Source organism: Rissa tridactyla, chromosome 1 (assembly GCF_028500815.1).
Source record: "Rissa tridactyla isolate bRisTri1 chromosome 1, bRisTri1.patW.cur.20221130, whole genome shotgun sequence".
Taxonomy (NCBI): Eukaryota; Metazoa; Chordata; class Aves; order Charadriiformes; family Laridae; genus Rissa; species Rissa tridactyla.
In genome coordinates this window covers 142,171,539-142,193,842 of record NC_071466.1, presented here as the reverse complement: position 1 = coordinate 142,193,842, position 22,304 = coordinate 142,171,539, and the positions used below count along the sequence as shown (strand labels likewise).

Sequence of the window (22,304 nt, the reverse complement as noted above, 5' to 3'; positions counted from 1 at the left end):
GGTTGATATTTCTCTGGGGAACGTCTTGCTCTGTCTTCTGTAGCACAGCTGACAGCAGCACAAGTGCTCAGTTAGCGTATTTGGTCCAGGGGCCCGATTTCTATACAGGTATCTTTACTGGGATTTCATCAGAAATGCGCTGGGACAAATCCATTCTTTGTGATGTCAGAGGATTTTGCTTCAAGGTTCTTCTTCTGTAGAACTTCTTTTTTACGTATCATTTACTTCTTACTGAAATGTCACTCCTGGCCTCCAACCCTCCGGCCAGACCATCCCAGGGCTTCACACACAGCTCTGCCAGTGCCCCCATTCCTCCCTGGCGGAAGGGAAGAACTTTAGCATGTTATTATCTTTTTGTTGTCTGTCTGTTTCCATTTAACTTTAGAGGCAGCCAGCTTGATGACCATTCAGAGATGCAGAGCCATGGGGAGTGTTTCCGAAATCAGACAGGACTCAAATTGTTTTTCGTCCTGCTAGTTCAGGCTTGAAGTCCAAATGTTGTTGATTTCGGAGAATCAAATACGCTCCTAGATCAGTGACATACAGTGCTTTAAACCTGCAGATTATCTGCAATGTCAGAGCTAGGTTAAAGGCTAGTGTGTTCCTGTTACATCAGACTGTGCACTAAGAGGGTAGATGCTAAGGACACACAGTGACTGTGCCAAAGTAAATCCCGGGGATTGCTTCAGCTGGCAGCAAAGAGTGGGTGGATGGCAAATTCACTCCATATTGTGTACTTTTGGTTATGCTCTGCAAAAACGCAGATGGGGCCAGGGTAGGACAAAGACATCCACCTTCAAATGACGTTGTAACTAGAGGGCAAATAACGTCCAAGCCCTGTTCACTTCCCTGCTGCCACCCAGGAAAAGGAAATACAGGGTTGCAGTGCCTGAGAAGAGCCTGGAGGAGGCGGGTGGTAGTGTCAGTGTGGAACTACCTTATGGCTGGAGGAAGCTGGCAGAAGATTGGACACCTGGCTTGGAGGGATGTAAAGTAGAGATTTGCTAAAATATGTGGGGACTTAAAATGCCTTGCCTTATTTGGAAAGGCTTTACAGTAGAGCTATGAGGGGAGTTGGCAGTGGGTGGCAGGAGCAGCCCTGGAAAAGGTTCTGTACCCAGGAGGATCAGACATGGCTGGGATGGATGGGTGGACAGAGGCAGTGATGCAGGGAATGGAGGTGAATTGAAAGGTTTTTACTCCAAGCTCTGATTAAATACTGGATGAGGGGAGGATCACTAAAGATGCACAGAGAGAGTACTGAGGATGCTTTTTACAAGCTGAGGGCAGTAGCAGGTGTGCAGCTTTGGCTGCCATCAGATGCTACAGCCAGGATCCAGACCATTCACAGCTGAGATGAGTTTTTCTCCTAAGTCCCTTTCTGCCTGGGTTAGAAGTCGCCCACCCCACATCTCCCCCTCAGTGCTCTGGCACTCCATGGCCTGGAATGCCATCTGAATGTAGATGTGGGTGGAGAACTGTGTGGTGTGGCCTTTACTCTGCTGTTGGTGGAAGCAAGTAAATATTAGCTAATGTCATTAGCCTGGAAGAGATACTATCTCCATATATCAACTTCCCCACTCTTTGGACTTAAGAGCATCTGAGGGGGGTATTTAGGATTGCTCCAGCCCATCAGTACAGGCAGTTCTCTCCTCCTGTGTGGATATTGTCAGCTGTCTGTCCCAGACCGAGCAATGGGAGCACCAGTGCTCCTCTTAGCCCTGACCCTATTCCCAGTCGCAGCAAGCCTGGAACCGTGAGATTATCTCCTTTTGATTTTGGGGGGCTTGGTGAAAGGGACTGTCATTGAAGGGTGATGCTGGGTCGCTGCACTGTTTAGCATCACAGAACTGGATGGCGGGGGCCTTGTTCTCAGGGAGGCTGGGCAGAAGCAGCTCCTACTGTGTCCCGTTGGGGAGCTGGGTGTCGAGCACCACTGCAGGCAAAGCCCCTGGTGTTTGCTTGTGCAGGCACTGCACACTGCACACACCACAAAGCTACAGAAGCCACACGTTTTGCCTCTGTTCACCCTGTGCTGGTGGGGGAGAAGTTTGGTTGTGAGGACCGAAGCCTTATGCCTCCCCCACTGAGTCTTTGTCTTCGTTCCTCACACAGTCTTACTCTGTGTGTTTGCAACTGGAGTATTGTACGCTGGGCAGCTGTGTTCTGGCTGGTGGCAAGGTGGTGACAGATAGATATCAGGAGCTCTCTAGTTCCACATTGGGAGTGTTGCTTCTTTCTGGTATGGTAAGGGAGCTGCACTACGGTTCCTTCACTGCAGGCCTCCAGACATTTCTGACCCCTGGTCTATCTCTTCATGAAAGCAGCAGAACTGGATTCTGGCCTGTCCACCTCAGCCTCTGAATTGTTTTTGCACATCTCCTGCTCTCTTCTAGTCACTATATGGTGGTGTTCCCTGCTGTCATTCACTATTCCCAAGAGGAGAAGCTCTACATTCACTTCAGCTCCCTGGCTGAGGCCGTCCACCTGGCTGTCACCTTGGAGGTTAAAACCCAGAATTACACACTGGTGGAACAGGACGTGGAGAAGCCAGGCACTTTTCAGTGCATCACCTTCCAGGTAAGTGTAGCTATGGCTCCTGATTTGGCAGTGGCTGCTCTCACCGTCACTTCAGACAGTAGCCCACCACTTCTCTGATACGCTGTCTTTTGCTTTGCCATGGGTTGCAAGCAGATTAAGGGTATTTCCTTACCAGCACCAGGCAAAATACAACAGTGTCCTGGAGCCTAGCAAAGTAGGGAATCTTTCCAGTGTGGATAACAGCCCATTCTTTTGATCTGTACCAGCCCATTTCCTCCTACTTAAAGGCTGATGGAAAACATTTATTTTCCGTTTACTCAGTGTTTAGTCCCTAAAAATGCTTGTGTAACACAGTGCGAGTAAATGCATTGGGAATACATTCTTTTCATCCGTGCTTCCTCAGAAGCCTGCGCCTCCAGCTCCAAGAGCACCATTCTGCTCTAAAGCTGCATCTATATTGCAAGATGTAGCTGCAGCCTGCGTAGGCATTGAGCTTGCTTTAATTTAGCTGTGATGGGTGGTGATGGCGCTGAATCCACAATGAACTGAATTTTACCTAGGCAGTCTGGATATTTCTAGGGCGGCCTGAGTTCCTGTCGTTGCAACTTTGCTGCTCTAGTTAGCTTAACTAGACACACTCATGCTGCGGCACAAATACAGGACCCTCAGTTACATTTCTGGAGAGCCATGGAGACGTGTCTGGTGCCGAGGCTCTACAAACTGCCCCTGTCTTCCTCAGCACCATACAAAGTTGCTGTGCCTACACCCTGATCGTCCTGCAGATTCAGCAGAACTCAAGGAGGGGCTGTAGTCACGTCTGGTTCTTGCATCAACAAGACAATAATTAACTAAGTGTTTGGTGTCAGCCCTTAGGAGAGAGCAAGTCCTGGCTCTGGAAAGCCAAGGTAGTCTGCTGTTAGCAAGAAGAACCTTTCTCCTGGTCAGCTCGGTCTTTTTGATACTGAGATGTCCTGGTTTTGCCTGATCTCTTCTCCTGTTACTGTCTTGGTCAGCTCCAGATCTGACTTCCCTATGCTTTTTCTTGGTTTCATAAAAATCTCACATTTATGTGAAATGGGAGAACGACATGTCAGTTGGTTCACTCTCGAGTTCATGACCAAGAGACAGGCAGTGACTGCTTCTTCTCCCTATAATGACAAGCGGGTTAGAGACAGAGTGATACAGTGGAATTTGGACTCTCAAGTTCAGGGATTTTTTGACAGTGAGATGATGTCTTACATCTGTGATAAGATGCAAAGTCTCTGATGAATTTGTTTTCCATTTCCTTTATTGATCAAACTAGGTGCCAGAGTTCATCCCTGGGGAAAAAGATGATTCCACATCACACGTAAGACACCTCCCTTGGCTGCCTCTTTTACAAATTAGAGGGCTTCAGCCTCTCCTGTATCTGAGCCGTGTTAATGTTGGAGATGCAAGGTGGGAAAGGTAGTAAAGGGGGGAAATAAATGCAGAAATAGGCAATTATGACAAGAAGAAAGGCAGAGAAAAGAGAATGAGGAAACTGGGGAGCACAGAGAGGACTATGACCAGGGAAAAGAGAAAACTAAATCAAAGGAGGGGAAGGGAGGAGAGGCAAGTTGGAGATTTTGGTAGGACAGGTGCCTCTGTTTCTCCTTTAAGCTACTTGTACTCTCAGGCAGTTTGTTTTTTTTTTTAAACTGACAGACAGAGAAGGTGGTTTCTCTGCATGTCCTGATCCACAGCGGGGACAATGTGCTTTTTGAGGGTCGCAAGAAGGTTCTGGTAAAGCCCCAGAAAAATGTAATTCTGGTAGAGACAGACAAGGGCTTATACAAACCTGGAGAACCAGGTAAGGCAAGAAGGTGGCACGCGGAAATGGGGAGGGAAGGGTCAAGGTAGTAGCCACATCTAGGGGGAAGACTTCACCAAGTGCAGCAAGCTAACCTTGTTGGAGATGGAAGAAAGCAGATCTCTATTATCAGATGTTTCCAGCAATCTCTTGTTTTTTGAAGGCTGTTGTTAATATTTGAGAAAAGCCTAGAGTGACAGTTCCAAGCTGTAGAAATACAGTGAGTTACTCCACAGTCTTCACAAAATGAACAGAATGTAGACAGACGAACCCCAATGGTTAGCACATCATTGTAATCTTTCCACGTAAAGGCAGTGAGTTTCTACAGCCCACAACTGCATATAAGCCTCCCAGACAAAGTCATTTGGGGTAGGAGATGCTGGGGTGGGCTGTCTGGGGAAAGACCCGAGTACCTCTGAGGTAAACAGATAGACATGAATATTAGGACACAGAAAAGGAGACGCTGATTTGTGCAAGAACATGTTGCAGACAAAATGCTTTACTATCCTTTTCTTTACATCTCCAGTGAAATTTCAAATTGTGAACCTCAACGAGGACCTTAAGGTCATTAAAAACGAGGTGAGTGTCACCTTGTGCTTTTCTAGAAGTAGGAGCCTCAGCATGAGACACATTGAGAGGCTCATGAAAAAGACATCTCCCTTCATGCCTGTTAAACCATAAGAACAAATGATCTTTAAAGGTAAACTGTTGGAGGATTTTTAATACAAAGGGGTCATCCTGTGAACACTCCAAGCACCGAAGAGCTGCTAACAACTATGTAGGCCAAGCACCGAAGAACTGCTAACAACTATGTAGGCTTTGTTAGTTTGAAGGCCATGTGAAAACATTGTAGCGATGTTAGAAATGCTGAGACCAACAAGATATGAGAAAGTGTGCTGAATTCAGCGTGCGAAATGTAGAACTTCACCCAGGATATAGGAGGGGTGATTGTCCGCATGGACAGATGCTTTAAGCCAATTATAATATGTTGCTTGCCGCGTGCACAGCTCGTGCAACCAATCAGCAAATTGTCGGCGCGTGATGCGGAATCAGAACATCTATAATAACTGAGCTATCTGTGCAATAAACTGGCATTAACCTGATCACATTGGTCGCTGTGTTATTGTCCGAGCCTTCCGCGCCGACAAGTGGCGCCCGAACAGGGACCCTCAGATCGGTGCTGGGATCAGCGAATACCCGATGAGCAACCGACGGACGGAGGGGGTGGAAGAAGCCGGTCAATAGGCGAGTGCTGCCCCGGCACTCGGGAAGACGCTAGCGCATCAAGGTAGGGAATCTCGCATTGGCGAAGCGAGCGGCCGGGGAGGAGATGGGGTCTACACTCTCCAAAGAAGAAGAGGCAGTAGTTAAGCTCCTCCAACATATACTCTCTACGAGAGGATTAAAGTATGATACGCCTACCTTGAAGGCGCTCTTAGTATGGGCGCGGGATAAAGGACTTATCCCCACTGTTGCTACCGCTTTTGCTCAAGATACGTGGGCTAAAATAGGAGCGGTGTTGTGGGATGACGTAAGTAAAGGATCCAAGGAGGCGCAGAAACTCTCCGCTGTGTGGAGGTTAGTATCAGAGACTTTGAAAACAATGCAGGCAGAACGTGCTGCGGCCGCCTCTGCCTTTGCAGCATTAACACCTGGAGTTAAGGATGTTTCCCCCACGAGTCTTTCTTTCGGGGGATCGCCAGAAGCTGTCGTCCCTCAACCCCGGGGCTGCAGAATAACACAGGGGAATGTAGCGAGTCGCGCCGTTACTGCCCCGAGCCAGCCTACTCCCGCTACAGACTCTCTTGAGACACCTGTTTATGAAAGTGGAAAAGAGGAAGAAACTATGTTTCCTCCTCCCCCTCCCAAAGACACTGTTGTTGAAAATACTGAAGGAGACTCCCCTGAGGATTCCAGGGATCAGTCAATACCGTACCCTCCTCTGCCACCCTCTACTCCACCATCACCCGGCAGCAGCACTAGAGTACCACCTGGTGTACTGACAGACCATCAATTCCGGGAGTTGTTAAAAAAGTTGGAAGCGATGGAAGCTCGTCTAGATGATCAATCCAGTTCACGAGCTTCTCCAGTTTACCCTGCTCCTTTGCCACTGCCTCATCATGCCTTGTCGTGGCCACCATCGTCGGAAAATGCGGGGGGTGGGGGAGCGGTAGGAGGGGAGAAAGAATTAACAAACCGATGGAGGGGAGTAATTAGAGATGCGGCAATTGAGGGCGTGTTTCTTGATCCTATGGCGTTTCCGGTGTTTGCTAATGCGGGGGGTGGAAAGGATTGGGAACAGTTTGATTGGAAATTGTTAAAGGAGGCAAAACAAGCTGTTAGCCAATATGGACTAAGCTCTCCCTATACTAGGGCTATGGTAGAGCATTTATTTACTGCGAATTTACTCACACCACATGATTCAAAGCAGATTTCTCAAATGTTGCTCACCCCTTCTCAGCAGTTGCAGTTTTTCAGTGTGTGGCAGAACCTATGTGATCAGGCTGCTGCCACCCCGCGTCCTCAAGGTGATCCTTTGTATGGGGTACAAACACAGATGTTAATGGGGACGGGACCTTACGTTCGGACTGACTGGCAAGCTAATTTTGCTGTGGAGGTTTTGCAACTCAGTCAACAGTTAGCTCACAGGGCTTTTTGGGGGATTAGAGGGGAAAAAACTCCTCCTGCTTTTACAAATATTCGCCAAAAATCTACGGAGCCTTATTCTGAGTTTGTCGATAGATTGCATGCGGCTATTTCTGCTCACCCTGACCTTGATGAGACCATGAAAGTGAAGTTTTTAGACTTACTTGCTTTTGATAATGCAAATGATAAAACCAAAAAAGCTCTTAGTACCCTACCTCGAGGCAGTACCACTGCTCAGCTGCTGGAAACAGCAGAGCGGGTGCTTTCCCAAGAACAGGCTACGGTTATGGCTGCTGCTGTTGGAGCTGCGGTACGTCCTTTGATGCAACAGCAATTAAAAGGAAAATGTAATAATAACGATAAGAAAAAGCAAACGTCGTATCGTTGATTTAACTGGACATGAGCCAGAGGTTATGTATGTTCCAATTACCCAGAATTATCTGAATTGGCTTCTCTCTTCCTCAGAGGTTTTACAATATGCATTAGAGGATTTTTCTGGACAAATCACTAATGTCTACCCACCGATGAAACTCTTGCCATTGATCCGAAATCAAACTTTTGAAGAGACTCCACGACGTTCGAATTCTCCAGTATCTGGACTCACGGTATTTACGGATGCCGGAAAGAAATCAAAAAGAGCAGCCATTACCTGGTACCTTAATGGACAATGGCATTCCAAACTGCTCGATGGTGCTTTACAAGATTCTTTACAGACTTTAGAACTACGGGCAGTGGTGTGGGCTTTTCAAAATTGGCAGGATGAACCGATTAATATTGTTTCAGATTCTATGTATGTTGTTGGAACTGTTATGAGACTGGAACGCTCGATGCTTCGATCTCTTAGAAATTCTGTCTTATATCAGTTATTGTTACAATTGTTACATTTGTTAAATCAGAGAATGTATCCTTATTTTATAGTGCACATACGTAGCCATCAACCTGATTATGGCCTGGCCATTGGTAATAATTGTGGTGACCGTTTGGTTGCAGCAACCTGGGAGAACCGTCAAATGAACCTATTTGAACAAGCTCGAGTGTCTCATGAATTTTTTCATCAATCAGCTAAAGTATTAGCGAGACAGTTTAATTTACCTATTTCTGAGACACGTGGCATTGTGCAATCCCGTCCAGATTGCCAAGGAACTGGTTTTGGGCTTGGCCTGGGCGTGAACCCACGTGGGTTGCATTCCTTGCAATTATGGCAAATGGATATTACCCATGTTCCTGAATTTGGACGGCTCAAATATGTCCATGTAAGCATTGATACCTATTCGCATGCCATCTGGGCCACAGCACAAACTGGAGAAACGGCCAAACATGTTATTAAGCATATGTGTGCAGCTATAGCAGTTTTGGGGGTACCCCAGGAAATTAAAACTGATAATGGACCTTCTTATGTTTCTCAACGATTTGCTAAATTCTGTACTTTATGGGGTATACGTAAACATACTGGAATTCCTCATTCTCCCACAGGACAGGCCATAGTCGAGCGTGCACACGCTACATTGAAGTCGCTTTTGCAAAAACAAAAAGGGGGAGAAATTACCTCTTCTCCTGCAGAACGCCTTGCAAAAGCTTTATATGTATTGAACTATTTGCAATTAACTGGAGAACGTGACTCACCTCCGATAGTGATTCATCACATGTCATTACGGTCTGGTTTGCAAGCAACCACACCAGTACGGGTACAGTATAAGGATTGGCAATCAGGGCAATGGAAGGGTCCAGTGGAGATAAAAATGATTGGTCGCGGGTATGTTTGTGTTTTGACAGATCAAGGTCCAAGATGGGTACCAGCACGTTGGATTAAGCCGTGGAGGGAACCTGAAACGCAAGAGAGTAGAACGCGAGACAGTGATGTGACCACGTGACCTCACCACTCTGGCTCTCGCAGGCTTGACAACTGTCATATGTCCAGTTTGTAAAGAATGTGAATCGTGGGTTCTTTGTAAGTGTAACGAGTGGAAGAAGCAACTTTATCAACGTGCCGGATTGACAGGGTTTTGGTGTTCGGATTGTCTGGAAGTTCAGTATGTAAGAATACAACAGGCTGTTCGTATAGCTATTTTAACAGGGCATGTAGCAGAAAAGTTTTAATACCTCACATTTGGAAGGTAAAACCGGAAGAGTGGGAGAAGACGAAGAAAAAGTGTGCAAGGCGATTTGGCTGGAAGCAAAAAGGAAAGTCATAGCAGCAACATGGGTTGGATAATTGGGATAATGATTATTGGTTTAGTGGGACCAGAAGTGGAAGGTATTACAAACATATCCCCTAGGCAGAACATATGGGTAACATGGGCAAATCAGACAGGCAATTCGGCTTTTTGCTTATCCATGGCTACTCCATCAGATCCTTTCCGAACATGTTTGATTGGTTTTCCGTTCCTGCGATTGGAGGACTTTGAAGGCTATGTATCCCAAGTCAATTTAACAAATAGTTCGTTGTTAGAATCAGAGCAGGTTAACGTCACTTGTAACCTGTTGCGAGGATCTGCAGACAGCTATTGATGTCCAAAAGGAGTAGGATCCTTATTTCAAGGTCATCTCATTAATCATTTAAACCGATCATTTCCTTTTCCTTTGCAGGAATTGGATCTTTTGGGGTCACTTCCAGCAGTGGGACATCATGTGGGAAACAATACTGGCAAGCATATTGGCAACTTTAGCTTAGGATGTATTGAATTGGGAGGACAAAATTCAGTATTACAAAGAGATTATGGGTTTAAGATGACAGGTGCTTTCACTGGTATGCAAAATGTTACTCCTACTGTATCATTTATTAAGAGTAATTATTGTCAAAACGAAGGTGCTGACCTAGGACTATCATATGGAGGGATTTGGAATAATGCATCTTTTCCAAAGCTACTTCCACCTGGATATTTTTTGATATGTGGTGATCGAGCTTGGGGAGGCATTCCTAGTCGCACAGTAGGAGGACCGTGTTATTTAGGCAGACTTACCTTGTTTGCTCCTGACAGGATTAGTCTTATTAATCTTAGAAACCAGTCACGGCGATCACGACGAGCGATTACCGATTTTACCCCTGAGTGCAGTGATCACATCAAGTTTTGGGACCGCCCGTCAAAAGTTTTTGCAGGCTTTTTAGCTCCAGGTGTGATTGCAGCTAAGGCTTTAACAGATCTAGAAAAGCTAGCCTGTTGGAGTATAAAACAGTTTAACCTGACTTCTGAGATGATTTCTGCTTTATTAACAGATGTTGATAGTATATGACATGCTGTGCTGCAGAATCGTGCTGCTATTGATTTTTTGTTGTTAGCACAAGGCCATGGTTGTGAGGATTTTGAAGGCATGTGTTGTATGAATTTGTCTGATCACTCACGCTCCATTCATGACCACTTAGCCCAGTTACAGCACAATATGCATAAGCTCACTCAGGGTCATTCGTGGTTGGAGCAATTGTTTAATTCTTGGGGACTGGCAGGCTGGGTACAAGATTTGTTGAAACAGGGCCTTGTAATTTTGATTGTTGTAATGATATTGCTGATCATTTTACCTTGTTTGTTTTCTTGTCTACGAAGATCTTTAGAAGTGTCTGTGGAAAAAATGTTTTCAGGTGCTTGGATTGTTCAAAAACAAAAAGGGGGATTTGTTGGAGGATTTTTAATACAAAGGGGTCATCCTGTGAACACTCCAAGCACCGAAGAGCTGCTAACAACTATGTAGGCCAAGCACCGAAGAACTGCTAACAACTATGTAGGCTTTGTTAGTTTGAAGGCCATGTGAAAACATTGTAGCGATGTTAGAAATGCTGAGACCAACAAGATATGAGAAAGTGTGCTGAATTCAGCGTGCGAAATGTAGAACTTCACCCAGGATATAGGAGGGGTGATTGTCCGCGTGGACAGATGCTTTAAGCCAATTATAATATGTTGCTTGCCGCGTGCACAGCTCGTGCAACCAATCAGCAAATTGTCGGCGCGTGATGCGGAATCAGAACATCTATAATAACTGAGCTATCTGTGCAATAAACTGGCATTAACCTGATCACATTGGTCGCTGTGTTATTGTCCGAGCCTTCCACGCCGACAGTAAACCACTCATCCAGTGGTCCCTTGGAGAAAGACTGCAGTGTAAGATAGCACAGAGGGAGGAGGAGACCTAGTGTGGGGTCTGGATGGGGCAAAACTTTCTGGTCAGCGTCCCACATCAGGCACTGCTATTAATACTGCTTCACATGGATGCTGTTTTGCTCTGTACAAAACTGAGCTTGTGTTTCTCTTTTTTTTTTTTTTTTTTACAGTATTCCCAGATATGGCTGCAGGTAAGTGACAAAGAACTGACCAAAGAGAGATGTCTGCCTCTTCTACTGTGCCCTTTCATTCCTGAGCACAGTTGTGCCACAAATGTAACTTCCCAAGTTTATGGTTATGGTTCAGGTTCAGCTGAAGTCTACTGGGTCAGCCTGGGTTCTTCATTCAGACTAGCACCTCTGTGATGCACATAGCTGATCTAGGGGCAAGGCAGTAATGAACCTTTGCCCAACACTTTGTTTTCACAGAGTACAAAGCACAAGGCTAAGTGCTCAGTAGATGCAGCACAGCTGCTTCTCTTTCCCGCGGTGTTATGGTGTTACGGCACTTCCCGGTAGCTTTGGTGTTATTGGCAGCCTTTGCAATTCAAAAGTTCAGTAAAAAGATGCTGGAGGGAGGAGCAGGAATCTCACACGGTGATCTGGCATCCTCTCTACTGGGGCAAGGATAAGCCCTTGTAGTGGCTTCTTGTGCCTGAGTATGGCTGCATCCACCAGGTACTCATGCTCTCAGTGTGACTTGGTGGCTCTGCATGTCCTTTCCCAAATAGGATCCTGAATATAACCGGATTGCTGAGTGGCTGAACGTAAAGTCAAGACACGGCATTGTGGATCTATCCTTCCCCCTGGCCTCTGAAGCGCCCCTTGGAGAGTATACCATCTCAGTGGATCAAGATATGGCTGAAAAAACCTTCAATGTTGATGAATATGGTGAGACTCAGACAACAGAGGTGAGGGAAAAGCTGTGTGGGTAGATGGAAAAGACAGCCGGGCGATGTAGCCATGTTCATCAGACCTTTTCCCCTGGGAGAACAGCAGACTGGGGACAGGGACAGATGGGTCTGTGCTCACATCTCATGCTGGGCTGGAGGTTCTGCAGCTGCATAGGGTACAAAGGAGAGGCTGTGGTCTGACATCTCGTTCTAGCTGCGGCTAAGCCCCGTGATGAGCGCATTCTGCTGCCCATTGTTACCCTCTTCTAAGCTAGGTTTACTATCCACTCCAGTCAGCTGTTATAGTAGGATGCAGCATCATGTTTTAGTCTCATTCAGTTGCAGTGATGTAGGTGAGGACAAAACCCTGTACCATTTAAAATGTTTATGCTTCACTGAGCTCGAGTAGAAAGCAATCTCATGTGCAATTGTAGCAGCAAAAAGAGAGTGGTGTGGCTGGACCCTATTGCAGCATGGTGTTGAACAACTGGGGACATTACTGTCTCTCCGCCCACCTGGACTGCAGCTGTAACAGAATTTACAGTCAGTGCCCATACTCTGCTTTTTTGCCTCCATCTTTATCTTCCTCTCTTCTATGCAGTGCTGAAAAAATTTGAAATAAATATTGAGCACCCTCCATTTATCACTACAGTGGATGAAGAATTTCAGCTGACGGTCTGCGGCAAGTGAGTACATGATACTGTCGTGATCTCTGGCTTTCAACTCCACAATCACATCCAGATTGCCCATAGCTGAGAAGTGGCCTTCCAGTATGATGTTCTTGCATTACCCTGTGTTTGGAGGAGTCAGATCAGTCTCTGGAATGGGGTCCTTCTCACACCTGGTCATTTACCGTGAGGCTGAAGGAGACTAAGAATGCTGGGAATAGTGGGTGGAGAGGGATGCAAACTGATCTTAAGAGACAAGCTGAAGTTCCTGAGCAAACAAGGTACAAAGCTCTCCCGGGTTCCACTTCCCCCCAATGAGGGTGGGGGATGGTTTGGATCAATATTTCTGCTGAAGTGGCCAGTCTTCAGGTGAATGTTTCTCCCCTTTGACACAGGTATACCTTTGGGAAGCCCGTTCAAGGGAAAACAGATATTACTTTTGTCACAGCATACCAGTTCTTGGAAGGCAATTTAGCAAATTCTACTCAGATGAGGAAGCAAAGCAGCTGGGTATGTGAACAAATAGGAAAGTGGAAAGTATATCCTGCTGGAAATGTACGGCCTGTCCTCTTAACCTGCCTCAATGCACCTCTGATGTGCACCAACCAGATTAATGTGGTGTATTCCCGCTTGTGAGTCCTGATCAGACCATTGATTCCTCTTGCTGTGACTCTATCACTTGGGCTCCACCTGCCCATATCTGACTCAGTGTTTCAGGAGAAGGTGTAAACTCTGTGTAAGTAATGACCTCTGGGGTCTGTATCCCTCTGATCCCAAGGGTTTGTATCATACTCTATGCAATCCTGTGACTGCTCCCGCCAATAAGCAGGCTATCAGAGCATCAGATGGTCTGTGGCTTAATGCCCTGTTTCTTGCTGTATCCATGTAGTTAATGGGTCATCTTGACCTTGCAAGTCTCCTGTCTGAGATTATGTCCGTGCTGGTTACATTTTCTGCACATTTGTGGTTAAGATCCACGCTCAGTTTTCCCCATGGCTTTCAGACGCAGCTCAGCCTGAAAGTCACAAGAAAATATTTCTAAATGTCAGACCAGCCAGCAACAAGCGAGAATATAAAAATCCAGCTGGATCTCTGCATCTTTTACAATGTACCCAGTAGCAAAATATCTCCAGCTGGAATGCCGTGCAGTTTTAGCCGTGCAAAACACCAACTGAATGCCAGCTCCTTCTCACATTGCATGTAAAAGGCCCCGCAAGGTTCTGTGGAGAACTTAGCAGGCACAGCTAGAAACACTTTGTCCACCACCCCTCTCTGGCAGACTGGCTGTACTCAGTCTCTGTCTTCATCCTTGGCAAAGCTCTTGCAATCTGTAACTGGCTGGATGCCCTTGTTCAACACGGCCATGTCACAGAGATGGTCGTGACTGGAAAGCCACACTGTCAGGCTTTATTCATGGGGACCATATAATTCAGGGAGCAGGTTACTTTTAGCTCAGGAAAAGACATTCATACTCTTTCAGCTGCACGATCTGGGCTTAATCCAGTCTCCTGAGTTTGTCTGTGACATAATTAACCCTTACGTGATTTGCTTGAAGCCCTTTTTTCTGCCATTTTTTTTTTTTGGTGACTGTCTGATCCAAGCATGTCGATTTTCTTCTCTGGCAAAGGTATCCATGATGCGTTTCTGCAGTTATAGATTTTTGAGCTTCCATCTGTTCCACAAGTATTTGGAAATACTTCTTTAGGGTTGTTGCCCAGCATCTATGAAACAGCTCCTCTTCCTCCACACCATGCTCTTTATTTCTGTTCATATCTCTTTTTCTCCAGACAAACAAGAATGGCTGCACTAATTTTACAGTGAAGACGGAGACTCTGGAATTCAATGAAACTGACAGCTACATAGTTGTGATAGGACAAATGGTGGAAGATGGAACAGGTACTGGAGAATATATGAAACGTTCTTTTCCTTGCAGGCAACTTCTTTGGTTTTGGCCTTTCTGAGGCAGCTGAATTCCTTTTGAAAAAGTAACTTGAGGGTTCCCAAGTCTTCTGGCACGATGATGGTCTCTATTCTACTACGTCTTCCATCTATTATTACCATATTTCCTAATCCTCTCCACCCTTCATCTCCACTAGCATGTATATAACTTTTTAGTGATTGCCTGGACACCAAGGTGTTCCTCAGCCAGTTGCAAAGCCCTGGCTAGCCATTTTAAATTCTGCGACAAGCCCTTGTAGTCCTTGCCAACTGTAGTGCGCCATCCTGACAGGTAGTTCCCACCCATGCACAGTCTCTTGTCCTTTCTTTTCCTAAGCCTGAGACAGGGCTGCCTATGCACACTCCTGCTGTGAGGAATCCCGTTCTGCTCCCTTTTAGTCTGACACAACACTGACTACAAGGAGGTAGGTTTTCAGTATCGGTGTTAATGTGCACCTATCTCTGGCAGCTGGAGGTGTTCTTTGTTCGAACTGTCACACTGGGGGTGGCCTTCAGGCCACTTCTAGGCATCTACAGTGTAGCTGTCTATAACTAAACAGTCATTTAGTTTATCTTCAATAAAGAGAGATAAGTACTTACAGGGTACAATGCATCACGTCGTGAAGCAGAGGGCCCAGAAAGGTTGAGGGAATCACATCCTAGAAAAATGTATTTTCTCTCCTAAATTTAGAGGTTGTAGATGTTGTAGATAGTGTTGAAGCATCTTCTTGTCTTCTACTTCACTAAGAGCCCTGCTAGGGTTTAACAGATTTCTCATCTCTCCAACCAGGAGCAGAGACTATGGAAACGGTTGGAATTCCTATTGCGACGAGAATGAAGTCTATAGAGTTTATCAACCTCCATTCATTCTACAAACGTGGACTACCATACACAGGGAAGGTAACACCATGGATCCCTTCTCTGATGAGAATGCATCACAGGTCTAATCTTCTGTAGGCAGAAAGCAACAGTCTCCAGGGAAGTAACTGCTGCTCTGCTGGTACATAGCAACCATGAGTGAAGTCTCCTGTAGAAGTAATTTCTTCTCCTCATCCTAGTATATTCCCTGGACAGGAATTTTGGAGCCAGCCGCAGTCTCTGCTGGTTTCTACGGGAGTAGCTCCTGAAACTAGCCTATGCAATAAAAGGCATATGGGATGAGGGTGGTGCCAGCAGGGAAATAACATTCCCTTCAGACAAATGCTCATGGCAACTCGTCAGAAACCACTACAGCCTTGCATATCAGTTCACTGGCAGTCACTTCTGACTCACGTACCCTGCGTGATGTTAGGACTGCTGTCCCGTTGTGGCTAGAAACACTTTCACCTGGGCCAGTACTAACCCCAGCATGAAGGAAGGCAAAGAATAGCAAGAGTTAAGTTGCTGGAGACAAGACTGTTTCTGATTGTCAGGGATCCTCCAGCATTGTCCAAGAAAAAGCTCAGGATCTGAGGAAATCACCTTTTTTCCCCAATGTAGGTGTCTCATTTGGTTGCACTACCATTTATTTCTAGTCCTGAACAGCTGCACATTGTTGGTTTTGTGTATTCATCACACTTGTATTTGTATCCTTCCAACCTGTCTGAAAGATAGAAGGGCTGAGGAAGCCCAATGATAGAAACAATTAATATTAAGCATGGGCAGTGACTCGGAGTGTGGCACAATGGGGTATTAACTTCCTGCCCTTCTCTGCAGATGTTCTGCCACAGTGACGAGTCTCCGCTGAGAAATGAAATGGTCTACCTAACAGTTGACATCAATGATGAGGAGACACACCTGGCATTCCTCACAGATGAGAACGGGGAAGTCCACTTCTCTCTGGATACCACCAGCTGGAACAGCACACTGGTTTCTCTGAAGGTGAGCATCAGCCACAGGAAAAGGAGGATAAAGAGAAGGTAGGCTGAGGAAAGGGATAGAAAGCGGAAGAAATTTGAGGTTTTGGAGCACAGTCCTCTGGCTCCTGATCTCATTTGTAGAATGATCTTTAATTACTCTTCAGTGCCATCTCCTCAGCGAAACTGGAGGCTGTGCTGCAACCGTTCAGCCAAATGGTTACCAAAGGTGCTCTACTGTCCTGAGATGGAGCATGATCCTAATCTTTTGTATCTCCCCTCACCTTCCTTTGACTCCACTAAAAACGTCTGTTAATCTGAACACTGAATCTGAAAAGGAGGAAATCTTCCCTTCCTCCACTCTGGGACATGTTGGAAGTGGCTCAGTAGAACTGGCAGTTGACACCTGTCTCTGTTGAGCTCGACTTCTAGTGGCTGCCCGTGCCCTGCAGCAGCACATAGCTTGTCCAGCATCAGCTTGTGAGGTAGCTCTGGACCCCCCTTTCAATACCAGACCTTGAAGTACTTGTCTTCTTTTCCTCACAACTTCTTATCCTACACCTGGAGCTCATTGTTACCAGTCTGGCAGTATACCCATCTTCCCGCTATCCTCATTTCTGCAGCTGATGTGGGATTCATGCCCAAGCAGTACAATCTCCTATTGCCACCAGTTTCTCAGAGGCTGGAACCATTGCTCCAAATGTTTTTCCCTGAGACCCTCAGTCTACCCAGGGTGACGTGCCCTAATTTCAGTTGGGCTGGATTTGGTGATCAGAGGTTCTGTAATCTGGGAGGTAGATTTTTGACCCCAGTGAGCCTGGAGACAGGCTCAAGTTCTTGTTCCTACGCTTATGGCTATTGTCCGTGGAGCCCTAAATTCTCTGGAGAGAAGTAGAACTCCACCATAAAAAAACTGGTTTGGTGCCTGTTGTGCTTCAGGGCATCTGACCAGAAATGCAAACTGAAAAACTGAAAACAGAGGTGCTGTGCTCGGTTAAAGTCTGATGTGGGATGTGGAAAGATAAAGGAGGAAAAATGAGATTGTGGGCAAATCTACTTGATCTAGGTTTTTTCTAGAACTTCATAAGAGAAAGTCTCATAAGAGACTGTGAAATACCGTATAAAAAAAAGAATATTTTAAGCATACAGATGTGTGGTCTGCCATCAGCTCAGGTAATAACTAAGTGTTTTCAGCAGGGGTACAAGCTCCTTTGTATCACTTGATACTGATTACCAACTCCTGTTTTTGTGTTCTGAAGGGTTCCTACAACCTCAGAAATCATGATGAGCAGAATTCTTCTGAAAGTCACTCAGGAGTCGAGGATAGCAGGCTTAAAGCTTTCTACTCTGAGAGCAACAGCTTCCTTGAGATAAAGGCCAGGAACGATGTGATGCCCTGTGACCAAGAGCACGAAGTGCAGGTGGATTATATCCTTGACCAAAATAAACTCAGCTCTGATGCAGACCACATTGATTTCCACTACTTGGTGAGCACAGAAGACAGATGATCCTTACTGGTACTTTATCCTTCTCACATAGCACATAGATACTCACGAGAAAGGGTAAGCTGCTCCCAGGCCGGTATAAATCAGTTTGTGAGTTTTGTTCTCCCCAGACGTCCTCCTGTTTTCCAGTTCCTGGACCTGCTCCTAGACCCCAGCTGCTTTGCTTTGTTAGGAGTGCCTTGACATAAGCTTGGGTGATAAATGCCTGCCGTTCACCCTACTTTCTATTATGTTCATATGGGTGACAGTGGAGGCCTAGCCTGGTTTCTGCCCAGCAAGTATGCCCCAGACTTCCACCTGTCTGTGAACTAAGAGGCAAGCTCTGGAGCAGCTGACCTCCTCTGGCCTGTGTCTTTACAATAAAAGTCTTGAAATTGCACAGGGCCTTGATGCACTTTAGAGGTATGTAATCGTGTTTTGATGAAGTCCACTTTCAAGAAACTGAGTCCAAATCAAGAGTGCGAGTACAGCCTAGCTGAGAGGTTATGGCTGTCTTGGTTACTGAACTGGGCTTATTCATACAGTCAAAACATACTGTACCCTAGTAATGTGAAGATCAGAGTTCACTGAGGCTTAAGAGCAACTGCTCTTTAGCTTCAGATGTAACTCTGGCTTTGCAAGCAGCCATGTCTTCTCGTTGCCTAACCAACACCTCTCAAGTACCTTCCCAGCTATGCTATCACCATCTCTGCTGCAGAGCTCTTTAGGTCACGCCCTGCCAGAGGAACTTCTGTGGCAACATCTGCAGACATCTGTCTCTCTTCTCTTGTGCTTTTCCAACTCTCCCCACGCCTTCAGAATTCAGGCTGTTGAATGGCTCTTCTCTTTGGTCTTCAGGTGATAGCAAAAGGCAAGATCCTTTTCAGTGGAGAGAAGAAGGTGCGAATTCTCCAGCAGGAGAGTGAGTAGAATGGCATGAAGTTAAGTGCCTCATAACACATCCCAGAAAAGTGCAACCGCTATCCGGTGACAATCTTTGCAAGTGTTATTCTTATCCACGGGTGGGAGCTATTGAACTGAGTTCTTATGGTGTTACACTTCATTAGACCAACACAATCTCCTCTCGTATGCAGTTTAGTGTCCTTCTAGGTGACTGTCCTTCTTCTGCATTGTCTAATTGATCTAATATCCAAGCTTATGACTTTACTGCTAGCTTGTATTTTTGGAGAAGATACAAAATTTGTGTAGCTTGCCTGTTTAAGGCAACCAACTGCACCCTAAGGTGCAGTAGGGAAGAGGAATATTTTTGCCAACTTTGAGCCAAAGATGTGGCCAGTATCCTGGGTTTATTGTTAACCTTTATCAGTGTCTGCATGGGATGTTCTTATCTAGAGACAGAAATTATTAAATTCTCTCTTTTGATTCTTATTGTGTGTCCTACACCAATGAGTTGATTCAATTGAATGTTTTCCACCTCTTCCTTGCTTGTATCTTGTACAGATCTGCAGGGCTCCTTCTCATTGACTCTGACTATTGGTAATGACTTCCTCCCTGACATCAAGATTCTACTGTATGCAGTCTTCTTGGATGGAGAGGTGGTGGCTGATGTGGAAGAGTTTGAAGTAGAAAAATGCTTTAGACACAAGGTGAGTAGAAACACAGAGTGTGATGGCATCATTGATGTGCTCTGACCTACTGTGGTTCCTGGTCCTGTTTTATCCCCAGCCAAGTGGTATAAGCTGGGTACACGCCAAACCAGATGCCCAGTATTTTTGTCTGGGAAACAAAACAGGCAACCTCCTTCTTCCCTGAATTCATAGTCCTGCCCTCCCTGACACCAGCTGCCAAGCCTTTCCCAAGGAGTAAACCAGGTCCCTCCTTGAACTCTGTTTTCTTCCCCCATTCCCCGTGACTTGGGAACACACTGTCCCCTGTGCTCTCCCTAACACAAAAGAGAAGCCTGCCTGCTTAGATCCTTGTGATAGCTCTGGATCAGAGGGTGGTGGATGTGTGGTGGTAGGGGAATGCTGGCCGGGCTGTACACACTGCAGCCCCAGGAACCTTCCCAATGGGTTTCCAGAAGGGCCTGTCTCAGCATCTCAGCCCCCTTTGCTACCTTATTCTCTGTCTTTCCCTCTGCTGCCCAGACACCCGAGAGTCACAGAGTCCCACTCTCCAACAATAAGCCCCCTGACTCTGTCTTCTTTTACAGGTGGCACTGGACTTCTCGCGCAAGGAGGAAGTCCCTGGGTCAAAAGTCAGTCTGGACCTCAAGGCAGCTCCAGGGTCCCTGTGCTCTGTCGAAGCTGTTGACAAGAGTGTCCTCTTGAAAAATAACAATACCCTAACAGCAAACACAGTGAGTGCGGCCTGCCGTGACCAAGACCCTAGTGTGTCCTTCTCTCTCCATGCATTTGTGGGAGGAAGCCCATAGTCTGTCCCAGGACATGGCTGCAGTGTTAGGTGGATGCCCTGGCATTCCCCCTCCTCAGCCTCTTCTGAGCATGTGGTGATCATGTTCCTCATGCATCAGCCCTGCACTGTGGACCTCTGCCTGGGGAGTGGTGGACACCACACTGCGCTGCAGGGGCAGGCAGGGAGAGGAGCTTCAGAGAGGTGCTGGTGCTTTCCACTTGGAGGGAGAGTGCTTAGCAGCTTTCCTCGCATCCACCTTCTCTCTGCTCCTCTATCTTCCACCAGGCAGTGAGGCTAAACCTTTGAAACTGAATTTTGCCCCAGTAGGGTCCTCCTATCCCTCTGCCCCAAACATTGCTGAATTGTAACCATATGACAGATGGCTGAGCACCTGAGCAGTTCTTTGGAAAACAGTAGCTAGGGGACAGCACTCAGTGCACACGGTGGCTGGTGAAAAGTGGTTAGGATTTTGTTGGCACCTGGGTGCATTCTGAGAATCTAGAAGGGTTGAAGAAACTCACCCGAAAGCAGCTGTGTGTTTCAGAGGAATGAACTTACAACTTAGAACAAAAATACTGCAAGAATTGAAAATCCCAACATAACTCCAGGATGTATACCAGAGATAATACATATGTATATGCCTCATGAAAAGTTGTAAGGTAAATTATAGGAGGCCAGACTGTTACAAAGAAGCGTCACCAAATCCAGGGAGACTTGCTGCACCTGTAGATGGAACTCACAATGTGATCTCATGTTCCATTTTACAGGAATGCTGTTCTAGTGCAGAGCACTTGCATCATCTACTAACAGGCATATAAAGTAGTAATCATTAAATATGTAAGTCAGGTGTGCCAATGCCTTGTGCTCAAACTGAATCATGTGTTTTTATCCCAATCTTATACCCTAGAGTTAAAAGGATTGAACTGTCAGAGATGAAAGTCTGCAGACTAAGAGCTACTTGCCTACCCCCACTCCTTGGGCTTCACGTCCTTCAGTATAAGCCAGGCCAGTGCCAACTTCCTCAACTGCAAATCTTTACAAAGTATAATAGAGGGCTACAATCCAAATATTTGACCCATACACATGCTTGTTGGCCAGTTCCTTATGAAGACCTCTGTTTTTCCATTGCAGCTGTATGAGGAGGTCTTTGATGACAGCTTTGCAATTGGAGGGCGAGGGTTCCCTTATCACTTGGAAGACTTTGAGGCATACCCTTGTCTGCCCCAGAAGTCCAGTCTCCACAAAAAGACTCGGATGGGAGCACCATGGTACCAAAGTGAAGCTGATGTCTTTAATCTGTTTAAGGTATCTACAACTGCACCAAACTTTTCCTGAGCCAGTGGCTGCCAGTATGTCATCTTGAATGCCTACAAGAATTTGCCCTCAGCAAACTTCAGCTGCCCTGGCTTTCATTGCTACAAGTCATCCGTACCCTGTTCTTCAGTGTAGCCACGCTCGTTCAGGGACCATGGGGAAAGATGAAACTTATGAGTAAGCATAGTGCAAAACACCTGAGTAGGAAAAGACAGTGTAAAAATGAACAAAGTTAGTTTAGGCTACCATATCTACAAAGGAGGAGCGGCAAGAATATCTCAGTAAGACCTGAGCACCGCACCATATTTTGACCAATAGCTGTTTGGCTATTATGTTATTTGCAAAATTCTTTGTGTTTCATTGAGTCTCTTCTTACTTCTCAAAGCATTTTTACTACAAAGCAGTCCTTCACAATTTGGCTTTAAAGCTAACTGTCAAGACAAATGACAACACAAGCTAATCTGCTAACAAGCACAAAAGCCAGAAAAAGATTAACAATATGCCTGCTAACTGAAACCCAAGTAGTGCTGCTTCTGACAGAATGCTGTTTAAAGAAATATGTGCAAGTAAAATCACCTCAAAATAGGAGAAGAGGGTAACAACACGCCAAAACCAACCCCAAATGGATTCTGAGTTGCATGGGCTTCTCAGGCTGACAGAACTCTAGCTTAAAAATGCAGACCCTGGT

At 46.0% G+C, this 22,304-nt stretch overlaps 1 protein-coding gene across 3 annotated transcripts in view; it reads left to right on the top strand.

Annotated features, from left to right (window-relative positions):
* The first annotated feature begins 868 nt into the window (after positions 1 to 868).
* Positions 869 to 22,304, top strand: part of LOC128902208 (alpha-2-macroglobulin-like protein 1) — a 40,093-nt gene continuing 18,657 nt past the window's right edge. For 2 of the 3 annotated variants that reach the window (XM_054184715.1, XM_054184724.1), the window contains exons 1-17: positions 869 to 1,756; positions 2,397 to 2,580; positions 3,845 to 3,889; positions 4,228 to 4,372; positions 4,899 to 4,951; positions 11,280 to 11,300; positions 11,840 to 11,999; positions 12,603 to 12,687; positions 13,065 to 13,179; positions 14,457 to 14,565; positions 15,398 to 15,507; positions 16,303 to 16,467; positions 17,702 to 17,929; positions 18,785 to 18,848; positions 19,388 to 19,533; positions 20,100 to 20,246; positions 21,434 to 21,607. In XM_054184715.1, the coding sequence (XP_054040690.1) occupies positions 1,695 to 1,756; positions 2,397 to 2,580; positions 3,845 to 3,889; positions 4,228 to 4,372; positions 4,899 to 4,951; positions 11,280 to 11,300; positions 11,840 to 11,999; positions 12,603 to 12,687; positions 13,065 to 13,179; positions 14,457 to 14,565; positions 15,398 to 15,507; positions 16,303 to 16,467; positions 17,702 to 17,929; positions 18,785 to 18,848; positions 19,388 to 19,533; positions 20,100 to 20,246; positions 21,434 to 21,607 (2,013 nt within the window). In that variant the 5' untranslated portion in view covers positions 869 to 1,694. Of the gene's footprint in view, positions 1,757 to 2,396; positions 2,581 to 3,844; positions 3,890 to 4,227; positions 4,373 to 4,898; positions 4,952 to 11,279; positions 11,301 to 11,839; positions 12,000 to 12,602; positions 12,688 to 13,064; positions 13,180 to 14,456; positions 14,566 to 15,397; positions 15,508 to 16,302; positions 16,468 to 17,701; positions 17,930 to 18,784; positions 18,849 to 19,387; positions 19,534 to 20,099; positions 20,247 to 21,433; positions 21,608 to 22,304 lie in introns of those variants that run through there. The other variant, XM_054184733.1, reaches the window with a different exon arrangement.